The sequence below is a fragment of the Sphaerodactylus townsendi genome, linkage group LG12 (assembly GCF_021028975.2).
Source record: "Sphaerodactylus townsendi isolate TG3544 linkage group LG12, MPM_Stown_v2.3, whole genome shotgun sequence".
Lineage (NCBI taxonomy): Eukaryota > Metazoa > Chordata > Lepidosauria > Squamata > Sphaerodactylidae > Sphaerodactylus > Sphaerodactylus townsendi.
The window spans coordinates 38706323-38730677 of NC_059436.1; the positions used below are offsets into that span (position 1 = coordinate 38706323).

At 41.7% G+C, this 24355-nt stretch overlaps 1 protein-coding gene across 5 annotated transcripts in view; it reads left to right on the plus strand.

Moving 5' to 3' along the window:
• Window positions 1–24355, plus strand: part of RALGPS1 (Ral GEF with PH domain and SH3 binding motif 1) — a 240760-nt gene that overhangs the window by 211332 nt on the left and 5073 nt on the right. For 2 of the 5 annotated variants that reach the window (XM_048513563.1, XM_048513564.1), the window contains exons 13-20: window positions 1386–1512; window positions 3068–3219; window positions 4628–4679; window positions 10461–10541; window positions 16602–16707; window positions 21575–21667; window positions 22032–22137; window positions 24240–24331. In XM_048513563.1, the coding sequence (XP_048369520.1) occupies window positions 1386–1512; window positions 3068–3219; window positions 4628–4679; window positions 10461–10541; window positions 16602–16707; window positions 21575–21667; window positions 22032–22137; window positions 24240–24331 (809 nt within the window). The remainder of the gene's footprint in view (window positions 1–1385; window positions 1513–3067; window positions 3220–4627; window positions 4680–10460; window positions 10542–16601; window positions 16708–21574; window positions 21668–22031; window positions 22138–24239; window positions 24332–24355) is intronic. The other 3 variants (XM_048513565.1, XM_048513566.1, XM_048513567.1) reach the window with 3 other exon arrangements.

A 24355-nucleotide genomic window follows, 5' to 3' on the forward strand; every position in this document is an offset into this window, starting at 1 on the left:
CTCTCCTCGAATTTTTCTGTCTACACGCGAGGAGGCACTCCCTCCTGGGCATGCAGTTTTTTTCTGCAGAGAACTCTTCAGGCCTGGTTCTCTTAACTCTGCCCATCAACTTATTCTTAAAGGCACTTGTTCTTATTCTTAAAGGCACATATCTTTTTATACTCAGTTGTCAAGATTGCTGACTTTGTCTTTAAACTGCATTTTTAGCAATATTACTGGTTAACCCACTCATAAAAGAGCAAAGCAATCCCACATGCTGCTAAAGCTCCTCCCCCTCCTTGCTGTTACTGCTGCTGCCAGAGGACAGAGAGGCTTGTTATTTCCATGCATTCCCTGTTATTATTATGTCAAGATATCATATATCAATACATAAGGTGAATGAGTTTTTTTTCTTTCACTTGAAGGAGCCAGTGACATGGAAGGAGGGGGTGCAAGGGGAAGGCAGAGATGGCAGTGGGAGGGAGTGGAAAGGCTGGCCATGGGCAGAGGAAACAAATCTAGGGTAAAGCTGTGCTCACTGGCAAATCTGCCCACACTGGTAGTGAAGCAAAATTAAAGCCATGCTAGAAGTGGTCTCAGCTGCCACGAAGAGAATGAAAAGTGAAAGGGGGCTTGAAAAAAATACATCTATACAAGAAATCTTGCTGCGACGGACATTTGCTTCCACAACTCAGCAAACATGTTGAGCATAGTTGGCCAATGAATCAGATTAGTCTCTTCTACTCTGAAAAGACCATTGAAGAACCTACTAGCTCTACCCCATCTGTATTATCTAAGTGCTGGCTAAAAATGTGTAACACACTGGCAACAGGACTTTTCTCAAAGCTCCAGAGTTTGCAGATTTAATTGAAAAATAAGACATCTGTCTGGCTCTGGTGTGCATGAAACATCCTCACGTTTCCCTTACATACTCAGGCTATGAGTCAATGCTTACAAACTGTTTACAGGCAAATAAGGTTGCAAACCAAACTCGGAAAATATGTGTTGTTAGACATTCACAATAGAATCCAAAATATTTTTTGGCTGCACATATTATTCCATTGGCAAGTCACAGTCACAGAGTAGCCAAGGATATATATTTTGTGGCACTTTTGTCATTCTGTCATCAAAACGATGCCATTTGAAGCCAATTGCTATATTGATTTAATTGGGTAGGTTCTTAATAGGAAGGGATGGCGTAATACCAGTAGGCAGGAAGCGGTACTTGGGAATTGTCATTTGAGATCAGCCACACTCCTTAAGTAGATGCTGCTTTCCTTCCTTCCTCCTCCCCATATACTTTCCAACTGTCTCTCTGCAAGATTGTCCAACCCTTCCAGAACCCCGACCGCTAGCAATGTCTTTCCTCGACTCCAGTTTAGCATTAATTGGTATCTATTTTGTAGGTCCGTCAGAGGTGTCAGCAGCTGTGAGGTTCAGCAGGAGACCAACCTGTCCTGATGCCTCGGTGGCAGCCAGCCTGCCAACTCCTCCTGTACCACGACACAGGAAGAGTCACAGCCTGGGAAACAAGTGGGTGTTCTAGTCCTCGTAAAGTCTTAACAGTTTATTCAGGCACCACCAGCAGTGCAGTCCCAAGGAGAGTTACTGCAGTCTAAGCCCATTCATTTCAATGGGCTTCGACTGGAGTCACTCTGCATAGGGCTGTGCTGTCAGATTTGATCTAGCAATTTTAAAAAAATCAGGAATATCTTTCTCAGTGGTACCTGTCCCCATTCCCAACATCCCAGGAGCTACTCTCATTCCTAGTTAAATGCCTCAGAGTCCAGGGGTCTGCAACCTGCGGCTCTCCAGATGTTCATGGACTACAAATCCCATCAGCCCCTGCCAGCATGGCCAATTGGCCATGCTAGGCAGGGGCTGATGGGATTTGTAGTCTATGAACATCTGGAGAGCTGCAGGTTGCAGACTCCTGCCTCAGACCCTTTTCGACTTCTCTTCTGGGTGTTACTTGGCCATTTTATGCCCTGGTGCCACTCTCACCCCCATCCTCTGTGGAGCAGAAATGACAAAAAAACAGAATCCGTGGGTTTAGTGCCCTTTTCAGGCCAAGCAAATCATGACTCTGCCTAGCTGAGATGTGCTCAGGTCTCTTTGGATACAAAGAAAGGCTCAGTGCAATATCAGTGTCAGGTTTTCAGGCAAAGTTCCCACAGGCTGCTGAGTAGGAGAAGTTGTTGGATTATGGTGGACAAAGGTCATGTTAGTTCCCAGCATCGTCTTATTGAATTCACCTGCATCTGAATTCAGAATTTGGACATACCGGACGATGTGAAAGATCTCTGCCCGAGACCCTGGAAAACCACTGCCAGTTTGAGGGGTGTCAAACTCGCGGCCCTCCAGATGTTCAGTAACTACAATTCATGTCTTGTACTTTGCTATTTAAATTTTAAGTAACTGCTGCTGTTGGAAATTTGTTTTAATGGGGTTAAGTTTTAGTTATGTATTTTATGTGCTGTTATTGGAAACAGTTATACTGTGGGCCACCTCGAGCCCTTTGGGGATGAGGCGGCCTATAAATTTTAATAATAATAATAATAATAATAATAATAATAATAATAATAATAATAATAATAATAATAATAATAAATTCCCCTCAGTCCCTCCCAACAGGAGCATTGGCTATACTGGCAGGGGATGATGGGAATTGTAGTTCATGAACATCTGAAGGGCCGCGAGTTTGACACCTGTGCGGATACTGCCCTTGATGGACCAAGGGTTTGTTTTGGTATGCGTCAGCTTCATGTGTTCAATTATTGAGCCTTGTAAACTGGGACGTTACCAAGCATCAGAGGAACAGGGTGGAAATGCAGTGCAGAGATTCCTATTTAAAAACCATCGCGGCTTAATGTTTACGGGCTGCTTTGAATCCAGTTCTTGTATAGACCAGCCGGCAGCCTATCTCTGAGAGAAGGAGCGTGTGAGGAACCCTTTTAGCCCTTAAGGACTTGGTGACGTGTCTGATCATCGTACAGTGAGGAGAGATGTGTGGACAAGGCAGGAGTTGAATGGATGTTATCAGATTACATAAGAACCTTGCCTTTTTTTTTCTTTTCCAATTTTCCAGTATGATGTGTCAGTTAAGTGTAGTTGAAAGTAAAAGTGCAACGTTCCCAACAGAGAAGCCACGCCACCTGCTGGATGACAGTGTGCTAGAATCCCGCAGTCCTGTCAGAAACCACACATTAAGTTCTGTTTTCACCAATGGTATTTCTATAGGTAAGTATTCAGTGGTTCGGATACAAGAGTCGTGCTGGATTCACTGTTTGTCTGTCCCTCATGCTTTGAAGCTCTGAGAGACACCTAGAAATGTAGTGGCTGGAAAAGACTGTTTTATTTTCAAGGCAAAGAAAATTGGTCACGAAAGTAGTTAAGTAGTTGCTTTTCATGTGCCCAGAAATGTTGCCCAGTGCACTTTATTTGTAGTTCACTTCAGTCACACGCACCTATAGACAACTAGCCCCTTGCTTACCTGATCATGTGGTAACGCTGACAAGGGACATGTTCAGTCATTATGAATTTTCTTCTCTTGTGAGTTGAGCGAAAGCTAATATACATATAAAAAAAGGAGAAATGCAAGTGACAATTCAAGTAAGCTGGAAAGTTGTCTTTGTATGAATTGCACCATTTTAAACAGTAACAAATCCTAACCCACGTTTGGAAATGATCTCTGCAGGAATGGGAAATGTCTTCTGTAGAATCTGGCATGAAGTTTTTAAACTTTGGCTGCAGAAAAGACCTGCTGAAAGGAACTGTTTTGAGTAAAATGTACTAGTAAACATCATGCAAGAGAAAAGCATGAACCCTTGAAGTAGTTTGGGTAATCTGTGGCAGCTAAAAAGAAATACTTAACCGATTTAGTCACTCACTTGCTGTGGCATGAGTTTTTGTATGCAAGAACCTACTTCATCAGATGCATGATGCACAGTGGCTACTCACCTCAGTGTGGACAGGGCCATCTTCACAAATGACTTGAGAGCAGCCATCCCAGATCATGATCACGCTAAGCAATTTCCTGGCAAGGGAAACCAAGCTGGACAGTAATAGCCCTTCCAGGAGTTGGATGTCATCTGTTGCCGTAGTGGGTGCTTCTTTAACTTAGCACCTGAACAAAGGGAAATCCACACCACCCAGTTTGTTGGGAAGGAAACGTGTTCAGTTATGACATTTACAGCTTTAAATGTGCAGCTTGGATAATGTTGAGTGGGAAATGATTGGTTCTGGAAAGTCCTGATCCTGTCATGAGAGGACCTTGGATAAAAACAAAGCCGCTGGCTGATTTGTCACGTCACCCAAATGTCACTTGCTTCGCGTTACCTGTGTCCTTAATTAAATGAAAAACAGTCATCCCTTTGTCGTCTGTCATTTGTCTTGGGCTGGTGTGGTTCTGTTTGCACAACACTGAATCAATGCTAGTTGTAACGTACTAAACAAGCCCACTGCGGTACCGCATTGGTCAGGGCAACTCGCACCTCGAGAAGAAGCACAGAACTATCTCTCATACTAATTTTCACTCTGGCGTCTCATATCTGGTTTATTCTGGAATGTTTTGCAAAGGGCTTGGATTTGTTCCATACGTAGTTTATTTTTGACGTGGTGCTGTCTTTGTGTCCTTTTTGTTTTATAGGAAGCAGCGAAAGCTCCGAATTTAGTGAGGAGCCTTCTTCGGGGCTTGAGAGGTGAGCATTACCTTTACCGATGAGTTGATGGCATTTGTAGACGGAATCTACATTTCACAATGTCGCGGGAGCCTTTGATGAGTTTGCTTCGGTTGCACAAATGGCTCCACAATGTTGCTGTTGGTTGCAGTCATTTGATCAGGTCACACAGAAAAAGGAGAGAGAGAAATGCCTAAAAAGCTACCATTATGAGGTTTAAAAGTGAAGTCGGGGGCACTTTTGTGCCTCAAATATTCAGTGTGAATTTCTGTATTTTTCTCTACATTCTTTGCTGTTGAAACTGAATTCACAGATGTTCAGTAATGTATTTAGACTTTAAATTATGAATTTTCTTAGCGGGTTTCTGTCAATAATCCAGAATTTGCACATTCAGTTTGTTTGCCTATAACACCCATGTAAAAGCCACAGAAGAATTTAGGCTCCAAACATGCTCCATTTGGGCCACGCTGTCTGACTTTCTAGACTCATTCTCACGCTGGAATCCATTCTGAGGGACCTCCCAGGTTCTATTGAGGTGCAGAACGACATCCCCCCAAGCCTCATCTTGTCTTTGCGCTGTAAAATAAACAGAAAAATCAGTACACTTTGGTGTTCTTTTTTGAACAAAACCAGTTCAGACATGTTTCCATAAGCAATTAAACCGAATACTTGTTTCTCACTCTGCCGAGTATATGATGATCTCAGGTGAAATGTTGTCCACTGATAACATTAGACTAGAGGAAACAAATCACTTCGTGGCCTTGAGGAGGTACTTCTCCAGAACTTTACTTCATTTTTCTGGTGTCTGGGCACTCTCACATGGAGAACTGCACATGTTCAGGCTTGCCTCAGAACATTCTGGAGCTTGTCGAAGCATGAGGCACTCTGCCGCATCCTTGCAGTGGTCCTTCCCATTTTCACACTGCCTCATTCTTCAGTTTATTCTTTGCCACTGCCGAGAGAAAACATTTCTTGGGCCAATTATGCACAAGGTGTTTGCTGTGTGGTGGAGGCGAATGTCTGCCATGGCAAGATTTCTTGTATGGACGTATTTCCTCTAGCCCTGCTTTCACTTTCCATTCTCTCCAGGGCAAGGACATTATAGCACAATTTTAATTTTGTTTTGCTGCCAGACAGGACAGATTTTCCAGCAGGCACAGCTTTACCCTGGACCTCTTCCCTTCACCTGCAGCCAGCCCACCTAGTCTTACCTCCCCACTCCCTCATGCTGCTTTGCACACTTCCGCCTCACCCTCCTCCCTGTTGCCAACTACTTCCCGCTTCTTGTCTTGCTGTATCATTTCTATTGCCCATGGGCTCCCCACTCCTGCATGTCTTTAGATTTTTAAAACAAATTTAAATGACCATATTGATAGAACGATAAATCGATACTAACATTTAGAAAATGTAAAAATAATGACTAGTCTGAACAGTCCAAGCACCTGATTTCCGCCTGCATTTGATCAACAAACTGCCACATCTCCAGCCTCGTAGTTTTGTACACAAGCAATCAGTTATTATAGACCACACTGGGAAAAGCCTGTCCATCTTGACACTTAGGTTTACAACACGTGGGGAGATGGACGATCGTGTACCTGGGGAGATTAGCAAATGGCATTTCACATTTGCAGTTCTGCAGTTTGCACACTGCCGTTACTCCACTCTTACTTCCTGCCATAAAAGACGATCAGTGTTTGGGCAAAGTGTACAGTTGCCATATTCAATACTTTGCCTTTTTTATGATAGTATACCAAATCTATTGATAGATTGATGTATCAATCTATTGATAAGATTAAAGATAAAATTTAAAGATTATATTAAAAATTAAAGCACCCATGCGTGATAGAGAACCCGCGAAACATCGCTGTCCCAGCGGATGCAAGCAAAAAGCCAGCTAATGGGTAATGCCTGCCCCGCTGCAAACAGGGCGGTGGGTAATAACACCATACATGCCCTGATGAAACCCACACTCCCCGACCAATTCTCTTGGAAGTCGCAGGACCCTCGCCTTGTGTAATCAGCCTTGGAGTGTCTCATTAACAGTTACTTAGAAAAACAGAGAATTGTGTAATAATATGAAGTGCAATAATAGGAAAAGGAACTAAGCGGAATAATTGTTCTTGAGGGAAAATGGCACGATCAGATGATCACCCGTTGTGCTTATTAAGCCTAGATGAAAGTCACAGTGTCTCTTGACGTTCAGTATGTAAACAACATACTCTTTGTGACAGAACTTAATGACTTAACGTGTGAGATCTACGCAGTTGTCAGTCTATGAGTGTGAAGAGTCAAACCAACCTTGGTGATTTTGGGATTCACTTCCTTCTGTTGGATATTCATTCCGACTGCCGATTTGGATGGGGAAGCAGCTGCCTCCTGTAGCAACTTTCATTTTAAAGTGAAGCTTTTTTGTACAGACCTGAGGAAGCATTGAAATGTGTGTACTGTGCAGAAATGTGTGTACTATGCAGAGGCTCATAATATGCACATCTTATGCACATCTTATTGCATTTGATGCATGTAACATTCATTCAACACGTGGTAAACTGTTGCATCCACTGTTGGCAGAAATGTGCATAACTCAATGAAAACAAATGGGTTGCAATATTTTTCCCTTGACAGGCAACTGGCAGACAATTGTTATGGTAGGTGCAAAATAAACCCTAATCTTTGGGGCATTGGTGTGAATATCACAAAAGAGTTGTGTCTTCAGTGAACTGGAAGAATCAACAGTGATATCAGCATGCTGCAGACTTTTCTTTTGAAGAAGTTCTGTTCTTGTTACAAAATATGACTTTTCCTGCAGAAGAATGTGAGAAATATGCTTCTAATCAATATATAATGTTCTGATGCAGTAGAGCTCAAAATGAGACCTTTATAAAACTGACCCAGGGGCAGTGATCACCCCTATGGTAATCACAAACCGAAACTAAGAATTCGTAGTCTTTCCATATGTGCCCTTCTATGATGGTGGATAACACAGAATAATTGGTTAGCAGGAGTCAGTTTTTGTTTTGTGTCTCTTTGGTGTCAGTTTTTGGATATTGTTGGATATTCATATCCAACTCTTTGGAGTCAGTTTTTGTTTTGTGTCCCTTTTTGCCTGTTATACTTGATGTCATGTAACAGGTTTTTTCATGCTAAACGTGGTCTTCCCATTCTGAAGACTCCAGAGGACTTTGCCTTCACATAGGCTGATGACACACTGCTGCTCTGCTGCTCAGCGAGGAAACGTCTCCTTCACAGCAGAGATTTCTATACAGACACATTTACGCTTACGGCACTGCTGATCCCAGAAGCCCTGTGGTTAGTGAGAGTGGGAAAATCCCAATGTTAGCCCTCACTTCGGGGTTTCTGCTGCTTCTCACATCACTCCTTGCTCCCTTCTGCATAAGGGAGGGACAGAGAGAGAACTGTCAAAGGGAGCCATAGGAGAGAAAGGCGGTGGCAGCAGCAAGGGAAGATCCAAGGTGAGGTGAACAGAGCCGCAGTACTCAGCACCAGCAGAGCACACAGGCAAGATGGTTGGTTGCCAGCTTTTAAAAAACTCTTTAAGTGTAAAAATGATGGAGCATCAATATTCCTTATATTGATATTGTATATAGACTGTTACTGTTTCTGTTTTTTGAGGGAAATGCTGGCTGTCGACCATCTCCCCCCCTTTCCCCACAGGAATGGACAGCTGGCATTTTCCTTATAAAAAATAACAATAACATTTGGCATTGAAATAAGGAATATTGACATTACAGCATTATTACCTTTAAAGGGCTATAAAAACCAAAACTATCAATCAACAATCTTTCCTTGAATGGGGGGGAACAACCCGGAAGTGGGAGCAGACAAGCTGCACAGGAGGCCATGAGACGCCTCCTTGCATGTAAACAAGGAAACGCGTGGAGTCCTCACTGCAAAGGCTCTGTGGGGCGAGAAGCGTCACAGGAAGCGCTCCGTGCATAACGGGCCATAGAATAAATCCTATGTATCTTATTGTAGAGCTTTCTTTGTCAAAGTGAGGGTAGAAAATACCATTTATGTGGCCTCAAGGTTTAATCTTTAATTGAAGGCGTTTGCTGTGAACGAAGTGTGTTCTTAACAGATATGATTTGTGAGCAAGAGAAAATATTCATATTAGGGGTGAGGTGCCCGAAAACATATTACAGAATGATTTTAAGCAACTTAAGTGCAGCCAAAAACATTCTCTCCCCAGGTTAACTAGCATGTAAATGTTTTTCAAAGATCAAAGTAGAACTTTTGTTTGCAGCCAAAACAATTCTGAGATTTTAATTTGTGATTTTTTGTCATTTTTTAAAATTTGTTTTATTCACATTGTTCTCAAGGTCGAAAGGCAACTAATAAAATAGTCTCCATGCTAATACTAAGGTCTTTGGAAATAATGTTCTGATATTTACCATTCCCAAGGGCCTTGATGTAATTGAAATATCTGTTTTGTGCAAGATAAAAAAAAGTTTACACTATCAGGATCATGGGCCAGATTTTTTTTTAGTTGCATTACCTCTCAGGGTCAGTCTTATTGCTGCCATCTTGGGGATGTTTGCAAAGCATCCGTAGCTGGCTCACAAAGTAGTTGTGGAAAGTTGTGTTCAAATAAGTACCTGAAGAATCTCTATTGCCTTTCAGTCTGCCATACCCTCTCAAACTTCTTTGTGCACATTAACTGAATAGCTGAAGTAGCCAGACATTCATGATTATCAATGTCTTGCTTTGAATTTCACTGCATGTTATTTGGGCCGTTTTGATCAAAAGGAAAAACTGGGGCAGTGGAAACCATTTCGTCAGTCCAGAGAACACAATTCTTGCATTCAGTATATCCAATTCATTGGAAAGTTGTGTCTCTCTCGAATTCAGGAGTGTCCAACTCTGGCCCTCCAGATGTTCATGGGCTACGATTCTCATTAGCCCCTGGCAGCTTGGCCAGTTGGCCATGCTGGCACGGGCTGATGGGAATCATAGTCCATGAACATCTGGAGAACCAGAGTTGGACACCCTTGCTCTAACTGGATGTCATTTGCAAAAGTAGACAGTTTTCATCTCATCAACCAAAAGTTTTAGTTCAGCAGTGGGTTTGTCTGTATTTCTGGTCTCAAAATAAGTCTGTTGTCTCAAATGCATTGCTTGTTTTTTTTTTCCCACACACTACACTTCTGCTGGACCAGTCTGGACCAGACCCTAGCAGTGAATCTTGCCTCTGCATCTCAGAGGATTTAGTGCTGTCTGTGGCTGTTCAGTGGTGATGAAAATGCATTCTGCACAAATATATATGTAATCTTTATTTTTCTTCTCATGTTCTGCAGTTAATTACTGGCACTTTTTTGTCATATATACAGGATTTGGAACATTAAATGCTGTTCTTTTGAGAGCCCCTTAATTATTTCTGAGGACTTTTTTTTCAGGTTGGTGCTGCAGGATGATTGGGGCAAGGGTAACTCTCTTAAGCGCTCGCTTTTTTTCCCAGTGTAATTTTTCAGAATATCATTAGATGTTAAAATTAAAAGGAAGAATTGAAGTCAGTGAAATAGAAGCAGTTTCACAAACCTGCATTGTCCATTCACTTAAAGCACCATCCTTACCCATGTTCTCACAAAGATTTGCTTTGTAGTCTCATAGGTGTGAAAATGAGTGTTATTTCATAGCAAGTGAAACGGTCACTAAAAATAAGCTCTCTGTCTTTGAGAACATCCAGTACAATATGTGTCTTACATTACCTTGTATGTTTTGTTGTGATGGATGTTATCACTGTATCTGCATGATGAGAAAAGAACTTATCTGTAAATTTATGAACAGGGGTCGGTTGTATGCCACGCTGGGGCCCAACTGGCGGGTACCAATTCGGAATTCTCCCAGAAGTCGAAGCTGTGTCTACAGGTACAATTAGGTGGTGGGTCTGTCTCGCCCAAAAATGTGCTGTCAATTCTTAGTTTCAACTTCTGTTTTCCTCTTGCTAATTCAGATAGCATCATATTTCCTTTTTTTCTCCCATCATCTGTGCAAAAGACTTTCCTTCTGTGCTGTAAGAGTTGCCAAGAAGAGTTTAAATGTTCATCCATCAAGATATACTTTTCATATCCACACCACAGATGCATGATGGGCCATGTTTACATGTAAGCATGCATATAAACTACATATAAACATGCTTTCCACAGATGCTGACTATTCTTCCTTGTCATACTGAGACACATAAAGTAATTGAGGGCAGAACTCAGTAAAGATTGATTTCAAGGAGAAGAATTTTAGGCTTAACTCTCCAATTGAAATTATTGTATCTGAAAGGACTCTGTTTGGCTCCATCATATTTTGATTTGAAGGGTACTCTCTTGTCCTCCTGTCTAACTAGTTCTGTTTTAAATTAGACACACACTAAGGTTGATCCCACACAGAACATTTTCCCCATTTAAATGATCAGAGAGAGGGCCTTTTTTTAATGCTTGAACTATGGTCTATCCAAGCTTTCCTTCCTTATCTCTGTTCTTTTTTTATACCAGAAGAAATATATTCCCATCTCTGTCATTCTCAATGTGATTTTATTCTAGTACTCCCCCTACTCTATCCCTTTCTCCTCCCCACTACAACTACCACACTAGTGCAGCTATTGTAATATTCAGGCTTCAACCCTCAATAATTTTTTTTGGGGGGGGGATCTGTAGGAAAGAGGAAGATTTTGACCTGTCTGATCATTCCACTTATGATTCACAAGATCCGAGTCACTGTTCATTTCCAAATATGCAGAAACAATGAAATATCACTACCCACAGTTCATTTAAGACTCTAAAAATGGATAGTGAAATGATGCTACAAAGAAACTGAAAAAGCAGTCATGCCATTCGCTAGAGAGACAGAAAGTGGAAGCATCAGCAAAAGCTCAGGGCATAGCTCGTTATTGTTCAGTGTTATGCATGCACCCAATTTCTTTTTTAATGAATGGAGAGTCACAGCAGAGGCAGGGCTACCAGAGGGCGGGGGTGCGCCATGCATCGGGCGCACAGCTTTGGGTCACGTGGGGGCGCAAAATTCCCCCCTATCCCCGTGTGTCCCCCCGCGGCACCCCACCCCCACCCCCTTCCCACACTTACCTTAGTTCCTTTCCTTTTCCTAGAACTTTTTCAGGCTGAAAAAAGACCAGTTCACAGTACAGGCTAAAAACAGCCTGAGGAACTACAATTCTCGGGAGACCTTGGGGCTCACAAGGTCTCCTGGGAAGTATAGTTCCTATCAGGCCGTTTTTAAGCCTGAACTATGAATAGGCCTTTTTTTCAGGCTGAAAAGTTCTTGGAAAAGGAAAGAAACTAAGGTAAGTGTGGGAAGGGGGGGCCGCGGGGGACCATGGGGGGTGGAAAATATAGATTGAGCACCGGGCGCAGTTTGGCCCAGCTACGCCTATGAGTCACCTCACCATGCAGTGGACAACAAAGTGACCAGGGGATAGATGTGTAGCGAATGCTCACCCGTGAGAAAGGGAAATCACAGAGAAAACAAGAAGTGTGCTGATTCTACCGTGTCCAAGTCCAAGACAGAAATGGACAATCCCCTCCATGTGGAAACACTCCAACATGCAACTCCACAAGGGGCTATTAAAACCAGGTGGATAATAGTATTAAAATGTATGCCCACAGCACAAGGTCTTGTGTTTATTACTGTGGAGTATGCAGTCTTGCAAAGGCTCTAAGAAAAAGAGAACTTAGATGCACCTTAGTCCTAAAATGTATTTTCCTAACATTCACTATTAGCTAGTATTTCTCTTACTCTGTAATGAATTGGGCTGCCTTTCAAGCTGACTCCTCCTTTTCCAATCACAATTCCGTTTGCTTCTACAACTCATACAGATCAAAGTGATTACATTTCCAAGCGAGTCCATTTCTTGCGGTGAGGGGCAGGATCTAAAATCTAAGCATCTCAATTAGCAAGCTGTGCCTTCTTACACAAAGATGAATGGAGAATAACATTCCAGAAAGTGATCAAAGTGACAGAATAACTTGCCAGGAAACCGAAATATGCATGCAGATACGCAAATAATCCAACCAATTTGTCCAAGATTAGTCTAAAGATTAGTTCCTTCTAGGGCATCTTCTCAAGGTCTTGTCTATTCCTCTTCCTAATTGCTGAATTCTGTTGCTAGTCTTTTCCCCCTTTTTTGGCAGAGCCTTTGTGCTTCCTGCAAAGGCGACACGAACATGTGTCTGCGCTTATGGAAGTGAAAAGATGCTTCTGCCTTCAAAATGATCTTGCTGTCGAGTTCATTCTCCATCTCAATCCTCGTTTTGCCTGCCTTTCTCTCATGCTGTTTTTATTCCTTTTTGAACAATCATCCAAAAGAACATCTTATGATTTTTGCCTGCATTAATTAGGGTATCGCTTGGAGAAGTGGATGTCTTTTATAAATATACTACTTAATTCTAAAAGATACTTCCTTTGTGATGGTTTCCATATAATGTGATGTGTTGTTCTCTGATGATGGAAAATGTTTCAAATAAAAATAGCAGTGATCTGTTTGCCATTCAGCTGATTTTTGTAAAAAAAAATGAAGCAATCTCACTCTCGTGTTTTTACACAGTTAAAGGTTTATTGTTAGATAAATGGGGTCCCTCATCAAAGAAAAGGGACAGGTTTTCTGACTTTGTGGTCTAAAGTTGGTGCTGTGTACATGGGAGCAGGGATTTATACGTTTTGTTTGCAGATATGTCTAGTACATACGCCAGTCCCACATTCAGAATTAATCCTTACAAATTAATTCACAAACTCTGCAGACAGACAAACCAAAAAGGAACTCCAATATTACAGTACAGTAAACCTTTATTAGGCATAAAAACCCCAATATTATTTCTTCTGTACCTTACTACACACATTTACTCATTCTTTTCACTATGGAAACAGTTGTGATATTGTTTGCTTCAACCTGAGTGGCATAAAACCAAAAGAAAGAGATTTCTCTTGGAACTCGTGTGTTTCTAACTGATGCTTTCTGGCAAATTCTGTTGGCCTGAGTCATAATATATACCTATAGATATTTCACAGTGGGATTTATAGAGTCATAAATATTTATTTAGTGCCTGCTATGCCAGAATCTAATCCAGATCAATCTGTCCCTAATGAGTGTTTCTCAGCTAGCTAATATTTGAAGTACGGGATGAGCATAAGAACATAAAATAGAACTTGCTGGATAAAACCCATCAAGTCCAGTGTACTTTTCATAAAATAGCCAACCAATTGCTCCGCTGGGCCAAACAAACAGGGTTATTTGTTTGTTTAGAACATTTATTAGCTCCCTTTATCCTTGAAAATCAAGGCGTCTTACAGCAATAAAACATGTTAACAGCAACAAAATACCTAAAAGCCGCTAAGTTAAATTAATAATTTAAAACTGTCAGTAGGCAGAATAGAAATGAATTGAATGCTGTCAAGAATAAAATACTGGCTTTTACTGCCGTACAAACTTACCAGAGTTCTCTGGGGGTGTAAACAGGGATGTGGATAAGGGGGAACCAGTGGACATTGTCTACTTGGATTTCCAAAAGACTTTTGACAAAATTCCTCACCAGAGACTACTGAGAAAACTCAGCAATCAATGAATAAGAGGGGAAGTCCTCTTATGGATTAAAAACTGGTTGAGAAACAGGAAGCAAAGGGTGGGTGTAATTAGGAAGTTCTCACAATGGAGAGATGTAGGGAGTGGTGTCCCCCAAGGATCCGTTTTGGGACCAGTGCTTTTTAACCTATTCATAAATGACCTGGAAGTAGGGGTGGGTAGGGTGGTGACCAGGTTTGCAGATTATACCAAATTATGTAGGGTGGTGAGAACCGCATAGGATTGCGAAGAGCTCCAAGCAGACCTTTATAAATTAGGTGAGTGGACTAAGAAATGGCAAATGCAGTTCAATGTAGCAAAATGTAAAGTGATGCACATAGGGGCAAAGAATCCAAACTTCACATACACACTACAGGGATTTATACGTTTTTGTTCTGGTCTTTGACTATAATAAAGTAATGCTACTACACTACAGGGATCAGTGCTATCAGTCACAGACCAGGAAAGGGATTTAGGCGTCTTAGTTGATAGTTCCATGGGAATGTCAACTCAATGCATGGCAGCTGTGAAAAAAGCAAACTCTATGCTGGGGATAATTAGGAAAGGAATTGATAATAAAATTGAAAAGATTGTCATGCCCTTACATAAAGCAGTGGTGCGACCGCACTTGGAGTACAGTTCTGGTCACCACATCTCAAAAAGGATATTGAAGAGATAGAAAAAGTGCAGAGAAGGGCAACAAGGATGATTGAGGGACTGGAGCACCTTCCCTATGAGGAGAGGCTGCAGCGTTTGGGACTCTTTAGTTTGGAGAGGAGACGTCTGGGGGGGATATGATTGAAGTCTATAAGATTATGCATGGGGTAGAAAATGTTGACAGAGAGAAATTACACAATCTAGGGGGCATACATTGAAAATGCTGGGGGGAAGAATTAGGACTAATAAAAGGAAACATTTCTTCACGCTACGCGTGATTGGTGTTTTGAATATGTTGCCACAGAAGGTAGTGATGGCCACTAACCTCGATGGCTTTAAAAGGGGCTTGGACAGATTTATGGAGGAGAAGTCGATCTTTGGCTACCAATCTTGATCCCCATCGATGTGAGATTGCAAATGCTTTAGCAGACCAGGTGCTCGGAAGCAACAGCAGCAGAAGGCCATTGCTTTCACATCCTGCGTGTGAACTCCCAAAGGCCACTGCGAATAGCAGAGTGCTGGACTAGATGGACTCTGGTCTGATCCAGCAGGCTTGTTCTTATGTTCTTATGTTCTTAAAACCATATTCAGCTGTCTCCTAAAGGCTGAGAGTGAGGGGTATCTGGCATACCTCCCTGGGGAAGAGGTCCATAATTGTGGGTTGTCATCTCTAATTTACTCACCAGATAAGCTTCTTTGGTTGATGGGACAGTCAAGAGGACCTCAACCTGGGATTTTACTTTTCAGGCAGAAACAAGTGGGAGAAAACAGATCTTCAGATATCCTGGTCCCAAGCCTTTAAAGGGCTTTAAAGATCAATAACAACATTTTGAATTGGATTTAAGAGTGGATCGGAGGCCAGTGAAATTACTGTTGTATTGAGATCACATGATCCCAGTACTGGCCCCAACCAGCATTCTAGCCTAAGCATTCTACACTAGCTGCAGCTTCCAAACCTTCTTCAAGGGCAGCCCCAAGTAGAATGTATTGCAGTAGGCCAGTCTAGATGTAACTAAGGCGTGAATCACTGTGATCAGATCAAGCTAAACTAGGGACCTCTTTGTTTAGTGTTTCAGGTTTTGTTAATAGAATCCTCTTGATCCTATTTAGTAGAGATTAAGGGTTTGTGTTTCACTTGGTGTCATAGTAAGGGTCTCGCCTAGTCTGCTAGTCATTCAACTGGCACCTGTAATTCAAGTGGCAATTTCATATAATGTAATTATTTGTCGAAGTCATAACAACTTACCTTAGTAACAGAAGCTAAAATCAATTGGGCTTAATCCTGTCCACATATGTTTGCTTAATCACTGCAGCTGAATTTATGGTTTGAAACACATTTTCTCTTGTATCTCTTCAGTGATGATATCTCTGTTGGTATCTTGAATTTTTAAACATCCTTGAACCTCTGTTGTGAACAGAAATCTTTATACTGCAGAAATGCTTATATTATTAATTCAGTGACAGAAACAGCCTTAATGATTGGGGAAATCTGGCAAAGTCCACTGATAGGAATTAAACATTCTTCCATTATGCTAATCATCACAGTCAATAGTCTGTATCAATAAACGGGAAAACCAGTATTCAAGAACCCAGTCGTGAGCAGCATTGGTTGCTTAAGCAAGGAAATCCTGTAGAAGTTTTGCACATTTATAAATCATTTTTTCATTTTTTTCCTGTTCCTACTAATGTGCTGTTATTTGTTGTTTCAGTCCAACGGGGGCTTGTAGCTGCACATCAGGGAATTCCATGGGAGTTGTTACCATGGAAGGGCCTTTAAGAAGGAAGACGTTACTAAAGGAAGGCAGGAAACCAACGGTAAGTGCGGTTTCTGCCGTGGCCATTGTTACAATTTGCAGAGCTGGCTATGGTTGCTGCAGAGGATGCCAGAGTTGCTGCAGAGGATCCCCCCCCCCACCGTATGGGCAGCCACCCTCCCCCACCATGACCAAACAATGATTTTTTGCACCAGCTCACAAAACACCTCCCACCCCCAGCAAAACATACATGGTTGTCTCCCTACCAACTCTCTTTCCTAATTTTGTCCTCACACCAACCCTATGAGGTAGGTTAGCCTGAGAAACGGCTCCAAGCCAGTGCAAGAGGGTATTAAGCATGTAAATCTCTCACAAATCACCCCCAGCAAAACATTTACCAAACAAATGTCAGCATCATCTCTCACAAAACACCTCAAGTCGAAGCCACCCCCAAATAGCATCACTTCCAATGGTGTTTAAACTAGGGAGCCCAAATTCTTCTTTTAAATCCACCTTAAAGGGAGAATCTGGGGTCCCCAGTTAAAACAACATTGAAAGTGATGCTGCTGTTTTGGGATGGATGCTCCCCAACCCTGAAACAGCATCACTTTCAATGTTTAAACTGGAGACCTCAGATTCTCCCTTTAAGTCCGTGCCGAAGGGGGTGGATTTAAAAGGAGAATTTGGGGGGTGCCTGTTGTCAGGGGTGCAATTGTTAAGCTAGCAGCACCAAAATTTCAGGATATCTTTAGGAGACTCTCCTGATGATACCATCAGGTTTGGTGAAGTTTGGTTCAGGGAATCCAAAGTTATGGACCCTCAAAGATGTAGCCCCCATTTCCTATTAGCTCCCATTGGAAACAATGAGGGATGGGGCACCCCCTTTGGGAGTCCATAACTTTGGCCCCCTGAACCAAACCTCATCAAACCTGGGTGGTATCATCAGGAGAGCCTCCTGAATAATCCCTGAAACGTTGGTGCTGCTAACCTAAAAACTGTGCCTCCTGCAGGCAAAAAAACTGAAAAAACATTAAAAACACAAAAAACACACAAACGAACCTGAATGTTTGGCGCCCCCCCATGTGACCAAATGGGGGCACCTGGGGACATTTGACTCCTCATGTCCCCCTTGCAAATACACCCCAGGCAGAAAATCACCAAGGAATACCAAGGTCACAATGCAGAGGCAGGCAATGGCAAACCATCTGTGAATGTCTCTTGCCTTAAAATCCCTACAGGTTTGCCATAAATCAGATTTATCCATAGGCTGGGCAGGCTGAAGCCTAGGGCCTTAATATCTAGGGAGCCTCCAGCCAAGAAGTACAATATTTTTATACTGCCTCACAGGCCTCTCTTACGCATGCTGAAAGAACACACTGTAGTCTCTAAACAACCCTTTAGCAATTTTCTTTGTGTAATCCTGAATTCACTAGAAGAGCTGAAGAGTTAAGATATTCCACATAAAGAAGAAAAGATGCAGTCTTCTCAGATTCGCTGGAGTGCCTGAAGCTACACGTAGTCCCTCCTGTCCCCCAAAGGACTCCAGCCTTTTTATAAACTACATTTTAATATTCTGGGTATGAGAGGTTCTTATACTGATTTCTGGAAGGAGGGATTGTGTTTATATTAGTAGGCTATTAGCCTGTATTTTTTTTAATTCCGCTTATTCCATGCACTGATCACTCTTCAATTTGGAGGGCCACTTGGCTGTTGACTGCAGCCTTGATGAAGTGAACTGTTTTGGCATTATCAATCAATTGTATACCCTCTTTTCATGCTCCACAAAGAGATGGGCAGTTCTAAAATCATTTTTTGCAACCTCAGTCAAAAGTGCCTAAATAGTTGTCAGGCATTAGGTGAGAGGCATATGCAAAAGCCACAGTAGATGATTTGGAAAGTTACAGTGCTACTGATGCCCTCAGTCATTTGTGCTTTGGTGTTATTGGGAAGGGTGACACCAGGCTTCAAGATAACAATCTTTTGCCCCAAAAAATGGAAGAACTGGAATTTGTGTTTATTCTGCATTTTTGGACCCTTGAGCTAGGTCTTTTGCACTGGGTCTGCAAAGCCATTCAGAAATCAGAACTGTTACTGAGTACTTGTGCAGGTTTGTACAGTTCACTTCATGATTTTTAAACAAAATTAAAGATTTTGACGAGCTTCAGCAACGAGCGAAAGCCACCTTGCCAAATATTAACTGCAGAACCGCCACGAGGAGACAAAGAGTAAGGAGACAGCAAGGAAATGATGGTCCCGATGCTTTAGATGAACTTTCTTCAAGGGTTAAGTTTAGGATTAAATCCTTTATTCCTTTACCCGGTGCACTTGAAGCCAGTTTCAGAAGAGCTACTGTGTACACTAATATTGCACAAATGTTTTCCTTTCTTGCTAATCTGACAGCAGTTAAGCAAGAAATTCAGCAAGATGTTGAACTGTTGATGGAGGCATACCCAAAAGATGTTGACTTGAAACTTACTGATGAACTTTTGCCCTTGCACTTGTATGTGAGACAAAGCCATAGACCTACAGAAGAGCACTCTCTGTCTCATACAGAACTGTATCAAATGATATACAAGGAAAAATTCAGATGGCCTTCCCTGATGCAGAAGCCATCTTGCAGTTATTTCTTAGCTTAATGGTCACTAACTGCTCAGGAGAAAGGTCTTTTTCAAAGCTCAAAAGAATTAAAAAATGAATGTTAAGGGCCACAGTGTCTCAAGAGAGGTTGTCTGCACTAAGCACTCTGTGCGTTGAAATTGACAAACTTAGACAAACAAATTTTGATGAATTTTTGAATGATTTTGCTATGAGGAATGATTTTGCATTTGGTGCATTGCGTTTGCATGTAGTGCATTTGCATGTAGTGCATTGTATTTGCATATAGTGCATTTGCATGTAGTGCATTTGCATGTAGTGCATTGCATTTGCATATAGTGCATTTGCATGTAGTGCATTTGGTGATTGCAGTTTATTTTTCAATATGACTCTTCAATTACAAAAAGTTTAATTATAAAGTAGGATCTAAAAGTGTCACACTGTCATTGTCAGGTAGTCACAATCATCTTATTAACACTTCCCAAGCAGTAAAAATTTGTAAGCTGTTGTTAATAGTAAACTTACAATTTCATTTTTCTAAAAATTTCTGCCTATTCCACAAATGTTTACAAAATTTGGCTATAGCAAAAGTTTTCAAAGTGTTAATTTTAACATGCATGTATTTTTTACCCCATCTCCCCGATTTAATTAGATTACACTACTTGTTGGACAATCCTGATCCTTCTCTCTGTATGATAGTGGCAGACTTTCTTCTGGAAATTACTAAACGCCAGTAGATTTCCTTTGACCTAACATTTATTTCCTGTATTGTATATGCTTTTTAATCCGTTTTTTATTATTGTTGTACTGTTGTCTATGCCAATAATGGCTTGCTGAAAATAAAGATGAGAAATTGTGAATTAGGGAATTTTAAACATCCAATATCATCCTTGACTTTACTCAGTGTTAAAACACTCTTCCATCTTTCTCTAATCATGAGGGCAGGGGATTGAGAGGGGGCCTAACAAGTGGAATAGCCAAGGGCCTCTTCATCTAAACCCAGCCCGGCTTGTCAGGAAAAAAATGGGACTCGAACAGTCTTAAGCCAATTGTGAATAGCAGACCTTGCCTAGTTTTCAAACCCTTGGTGAGGAAATCCTTGACTTGAACCAAAAATGACACACAGAGCCAACTTGTCCAGGAAACCACAAGACCATCTATAGGGTGTTTGGCCTTTGCCACCCATTACGTTCCTTCCTTCTTCATTTTTCTTCCAGGCTGAGCCTAAAAAAAATTCAGAGTTGTGGAGAACAGGTCTGAGTCATAAGATATGCCCGCCAGATGGGGGCAGCACACAACCTCGTTTTAAAACGTAATGATGGAACAAAACAGTAGATTTTCTTTAAAGCAAATTGCAGCCTCGTAGATTCTACGTTGTCTTTAATAATATTAGAAACAAAACTGCTGTTTAATTACTTTTTATGAGGACCAGCCAAAATAATCACATTATAGTAAGCAAATTTTCAAGTTCCCCAGAACTCTTCATTAGGCTGGATCTTTAGTACAAATAATAATAATAATAAATAGTAAATTTACCTCAGAGTTAGAGGAGTTAATGGTTGAACGCCATCTGTTTTAAATATTTTTGGATTTGGAGCGCTGCATTTTAACTGGTATTAATTTTTAGCATTTTATCCTGTTTATCCACTTGCCTGTAATTATGTTGTAAACCGCCCTGAGCCCTTTGGGGGAGGGCAGTATAAAAGTGGAATGAATGAATGAATGAATGAATGAATGAATGAATGAATGAATGAATGAATGAATGAATGAATGAATGAATGAATGAATGAATGAATAAATAAAATGAAGGATGGAGGAAAAGGTGTTTCATGGTATGGTAGAGTATCTCCTCCATAATCTGCATTTTGTAGAGTCTCAAAATGGGGGCCAAGAGGTGCTGTAGACCTAATCAAATTAGATGAGATTACTGGTGCAAAACATATTTCAAGTGGGATAGCTAACAGGCTGGAGTAAGAAATGTCCCTTTAATAGAGGCTTCATATGTTAAAATTGGCAGTTGACGTTTTTCATTGCATCAAGGTGAATAACCTTCTCGTTATAAAAGACAAGGTGTTTTTTTCTCCAGGCTACTGGCAACCTTAGGTTCAAGACAGAGAAGCCAAAGAAATGGTCATAACTTTGGTGGCAACTTTTGAAAATGCAGAATCCAGCAGTTATTCAAAGCATCCCTCCAACATAGGGGACCCTCATCTTGACTGAGTCACCTTAAATTTCTTTTTTTTCTCCTGAAATATCCCCATTGTACTCACTTTAGTAGTTCAGCTAGTCAATATATGCTTTTAAAATTTCCATATCTTTTCATTGTTCTTCAGCTTTCCTCGTGGACTAGATATTGGGTGGCCCTTTCTGGATCGACTCTGATCTACTTTGGAGCAAAGTCCTTAAGAGGCACTGAAAGAAAACATGTAAGCAAAGAAGCGGTTTTATTCTGTAGACCAAAGCACGTGGTTTACAATGGATGGCATTCATTGCCAACAGGGTGTTTACTCAGCGGCTTTTGTATCAAGGAAACTACAGTCTTTATTCCCAGTTACAATGTTGGCACAGGGCAACCATCTGGAGCAGTTACAATGTTGGCACAGGGCAACCATCTTCAAACTATGGCCCTCCAGATGTTCATAGACTACAATTCCCATGAGCTCTACCATTTGGCCATCCTGGCAGGGGCTGATGGGAATTGTAGCCCATGAACATCTGGAGGGCCATAGTTTGAAGACCCCTGATCTAGAGTAGTTCTCACACATCTTCTTCCTTTTTTTTCTCTCCTAGTATAAATCTACTCCAGGAAAAAGGGTTTCCGTCGTTGGGTGGATGGTAGCACTGCCTGATGATCCTGAACATCCCGATATTTTTCAGCTAAATAATCCTGATAAAGGTCGGTGTTTGTCCTCAGTAAGAATTTTCATTCTCATGGATTTACTAGGGGGTTTACTAGTTAAGATTAATGGTGTTTGCCATAGGTGACCTCAAAAACCAAAAGTGGAGAGGGGATTCTAGGAGCATCTGGGATAATTTATTTAATACTGCACAACAGAAATATTCCCCTTTTAACAGTGGTAAGAACGCATAGTGTAGATTCAGTAAAACAAAGAAATCCAGCAAAAAGAAAGAAGCCTACATGGATTATTTGCTCCAGTTTTGATGCTGTTGAGAGGTAATTTTTATTTTGCTTCTCCACAGCATTGTGGTGTGTTTAGGTACTTCGCAGCTCTTCCCCAGTGTTTCTCCCAACATTTCTCAAACCTGCTTTACTATGAAGTTTAGGGCAAGATCACAGCAAAGCCTGGATGGGTTGGAAAGTTCAGTCCCCAAATGCAGCAGCCGTTTTCCCGACCCCTGTCCCCATAGCAGCCATTTCTTCCACTGCCACTGAGAGTTGAATATTGTTAATAGCAATCTGTGTATCCAATTCTCTGAATTCCAGCTTTACTTTTAAAAAGGAACTCTCTAGCCCAGTGATGGCGAACTTTTTCAAGACCGAGTGCCCAAACTGCAACCCAAAACCCACTTATTTATCATGAAGTGCCAACATGGCAATTTAACCTGAATACTGAGGGTTTAGTTTAGTTTAGTTTACTCCCGAGGCACGCATTACTCGGGAGTAAGCTTGGTGGAAGCTGGTGGCTTTGCTTTGAAGCAACCATGCAATGCTTCGAACGGGTGAATCACGACCCTAGGAGGGTTTACTCAGAAGCAAGCCCCCCCCCCACATGGCAAACTTTGTGCGTCCGTGCCCACAGAGAGGGCTCTGAGTGCCACCCAAGCCATAGGTTCGCCACCACTGCTCTAGCCCCTTTCACTTTGGAGATATGAGGGGAAAGGCACATCTTGATAAAGAAGATATGCCTTTTCCCTTATATCTCCAAAGTGAAAGGAGCTGGAGAGTTGGGGGGGAAGGGATTTAATGAAAACTGGAAGTTCGAAATACTTAATAAACATAATGTTATAACAATTGCAATTTTTTTTAAAAAAAATGAAAAGGTTTTGATGATGTGGGTGGGACAATGGCCACAGCCAGTTAACTAGGACAGAGAAACTACAGGGAAAGCTGCCATTTGGAAGTCCCATAGTAGTTGCCCTATTGGCAGCCATTGCTGCTCCAGAAACTACACAAGCGAGTTGCCCTCTAGAAAACCCCACTGTCCTTTGATGGGGAGTAGCTTTCCAGAACCTCTACCAAGGCTGCCCCAGTCCTGCTGCCTGAGCTCCATTTAAATTGAGATGCTGTGGACGTGGGTATTTTTTGTACCCCAATCCTGTGCTCTGCCAGTTAGCCTTAGCCCCTCCCCTATTCCGTGATTTCACCCTTGAAATCATTTCCAGTATTTGTCATGTGACTTCTAAAATTCGTACTCTGCACTTTTTAGAAGAGAAAGGCCTTTTGCTGACCACCCTGTGGTCACCACTCAGATGGTGCAGCCGCTGAAAGAAAGCAAAATCTATACACTGTTTCCAAAGTGTGCCCCCATCTGGGGATATCTAAATCAATGGAACAGGGCCGAGCTCACCCCAGACAGATTTTTCTGCAAACTCTGGAGACCCCCTAGGTTTGAAGAAAAATCTACAATCTTTAAAAAATATAAGAGGCGGTTAATTCTCACCAAAGTAAAATAGTGTTATCTGCACATGTGCAGACAACATGTTTACCTTTGACAGCCCCGGCAGGTGCTGCCGCCCCCCCTCCCCCCCCCCCACTTTGTATTAGTGTAATCACCTACAGCCTCATACTTCTAGTCCTCAATTCAGAGAGGCTTGGAATGTCTTATGCATTGCCAGCAAAGCAAAGACAGAGCTGGACGTTTAGATTAGTTATCATTTGAAACAGTTTGACAAGAGCAGCGCTCTCCTATGCCTGGAGGTTATTCCCCACCATTGTTAAACCCTGCTTTCTGCCTAGATCATATTTCAGCTCATTGTTCCTTGCTGTGTTTCTCAAACTCAAAGGCTTCTGCTTTCTTTGCAAAAACAATTTTGCAGGCAATGTTTACAAATTTCAGACTGGTTCAAGGTTTCATGCAATACTGTGGCACAAGCATTTGGACGATGCATGCAAAAGCAACAGGCCTCAGGTATGACCCTTCATTTTATTTTCG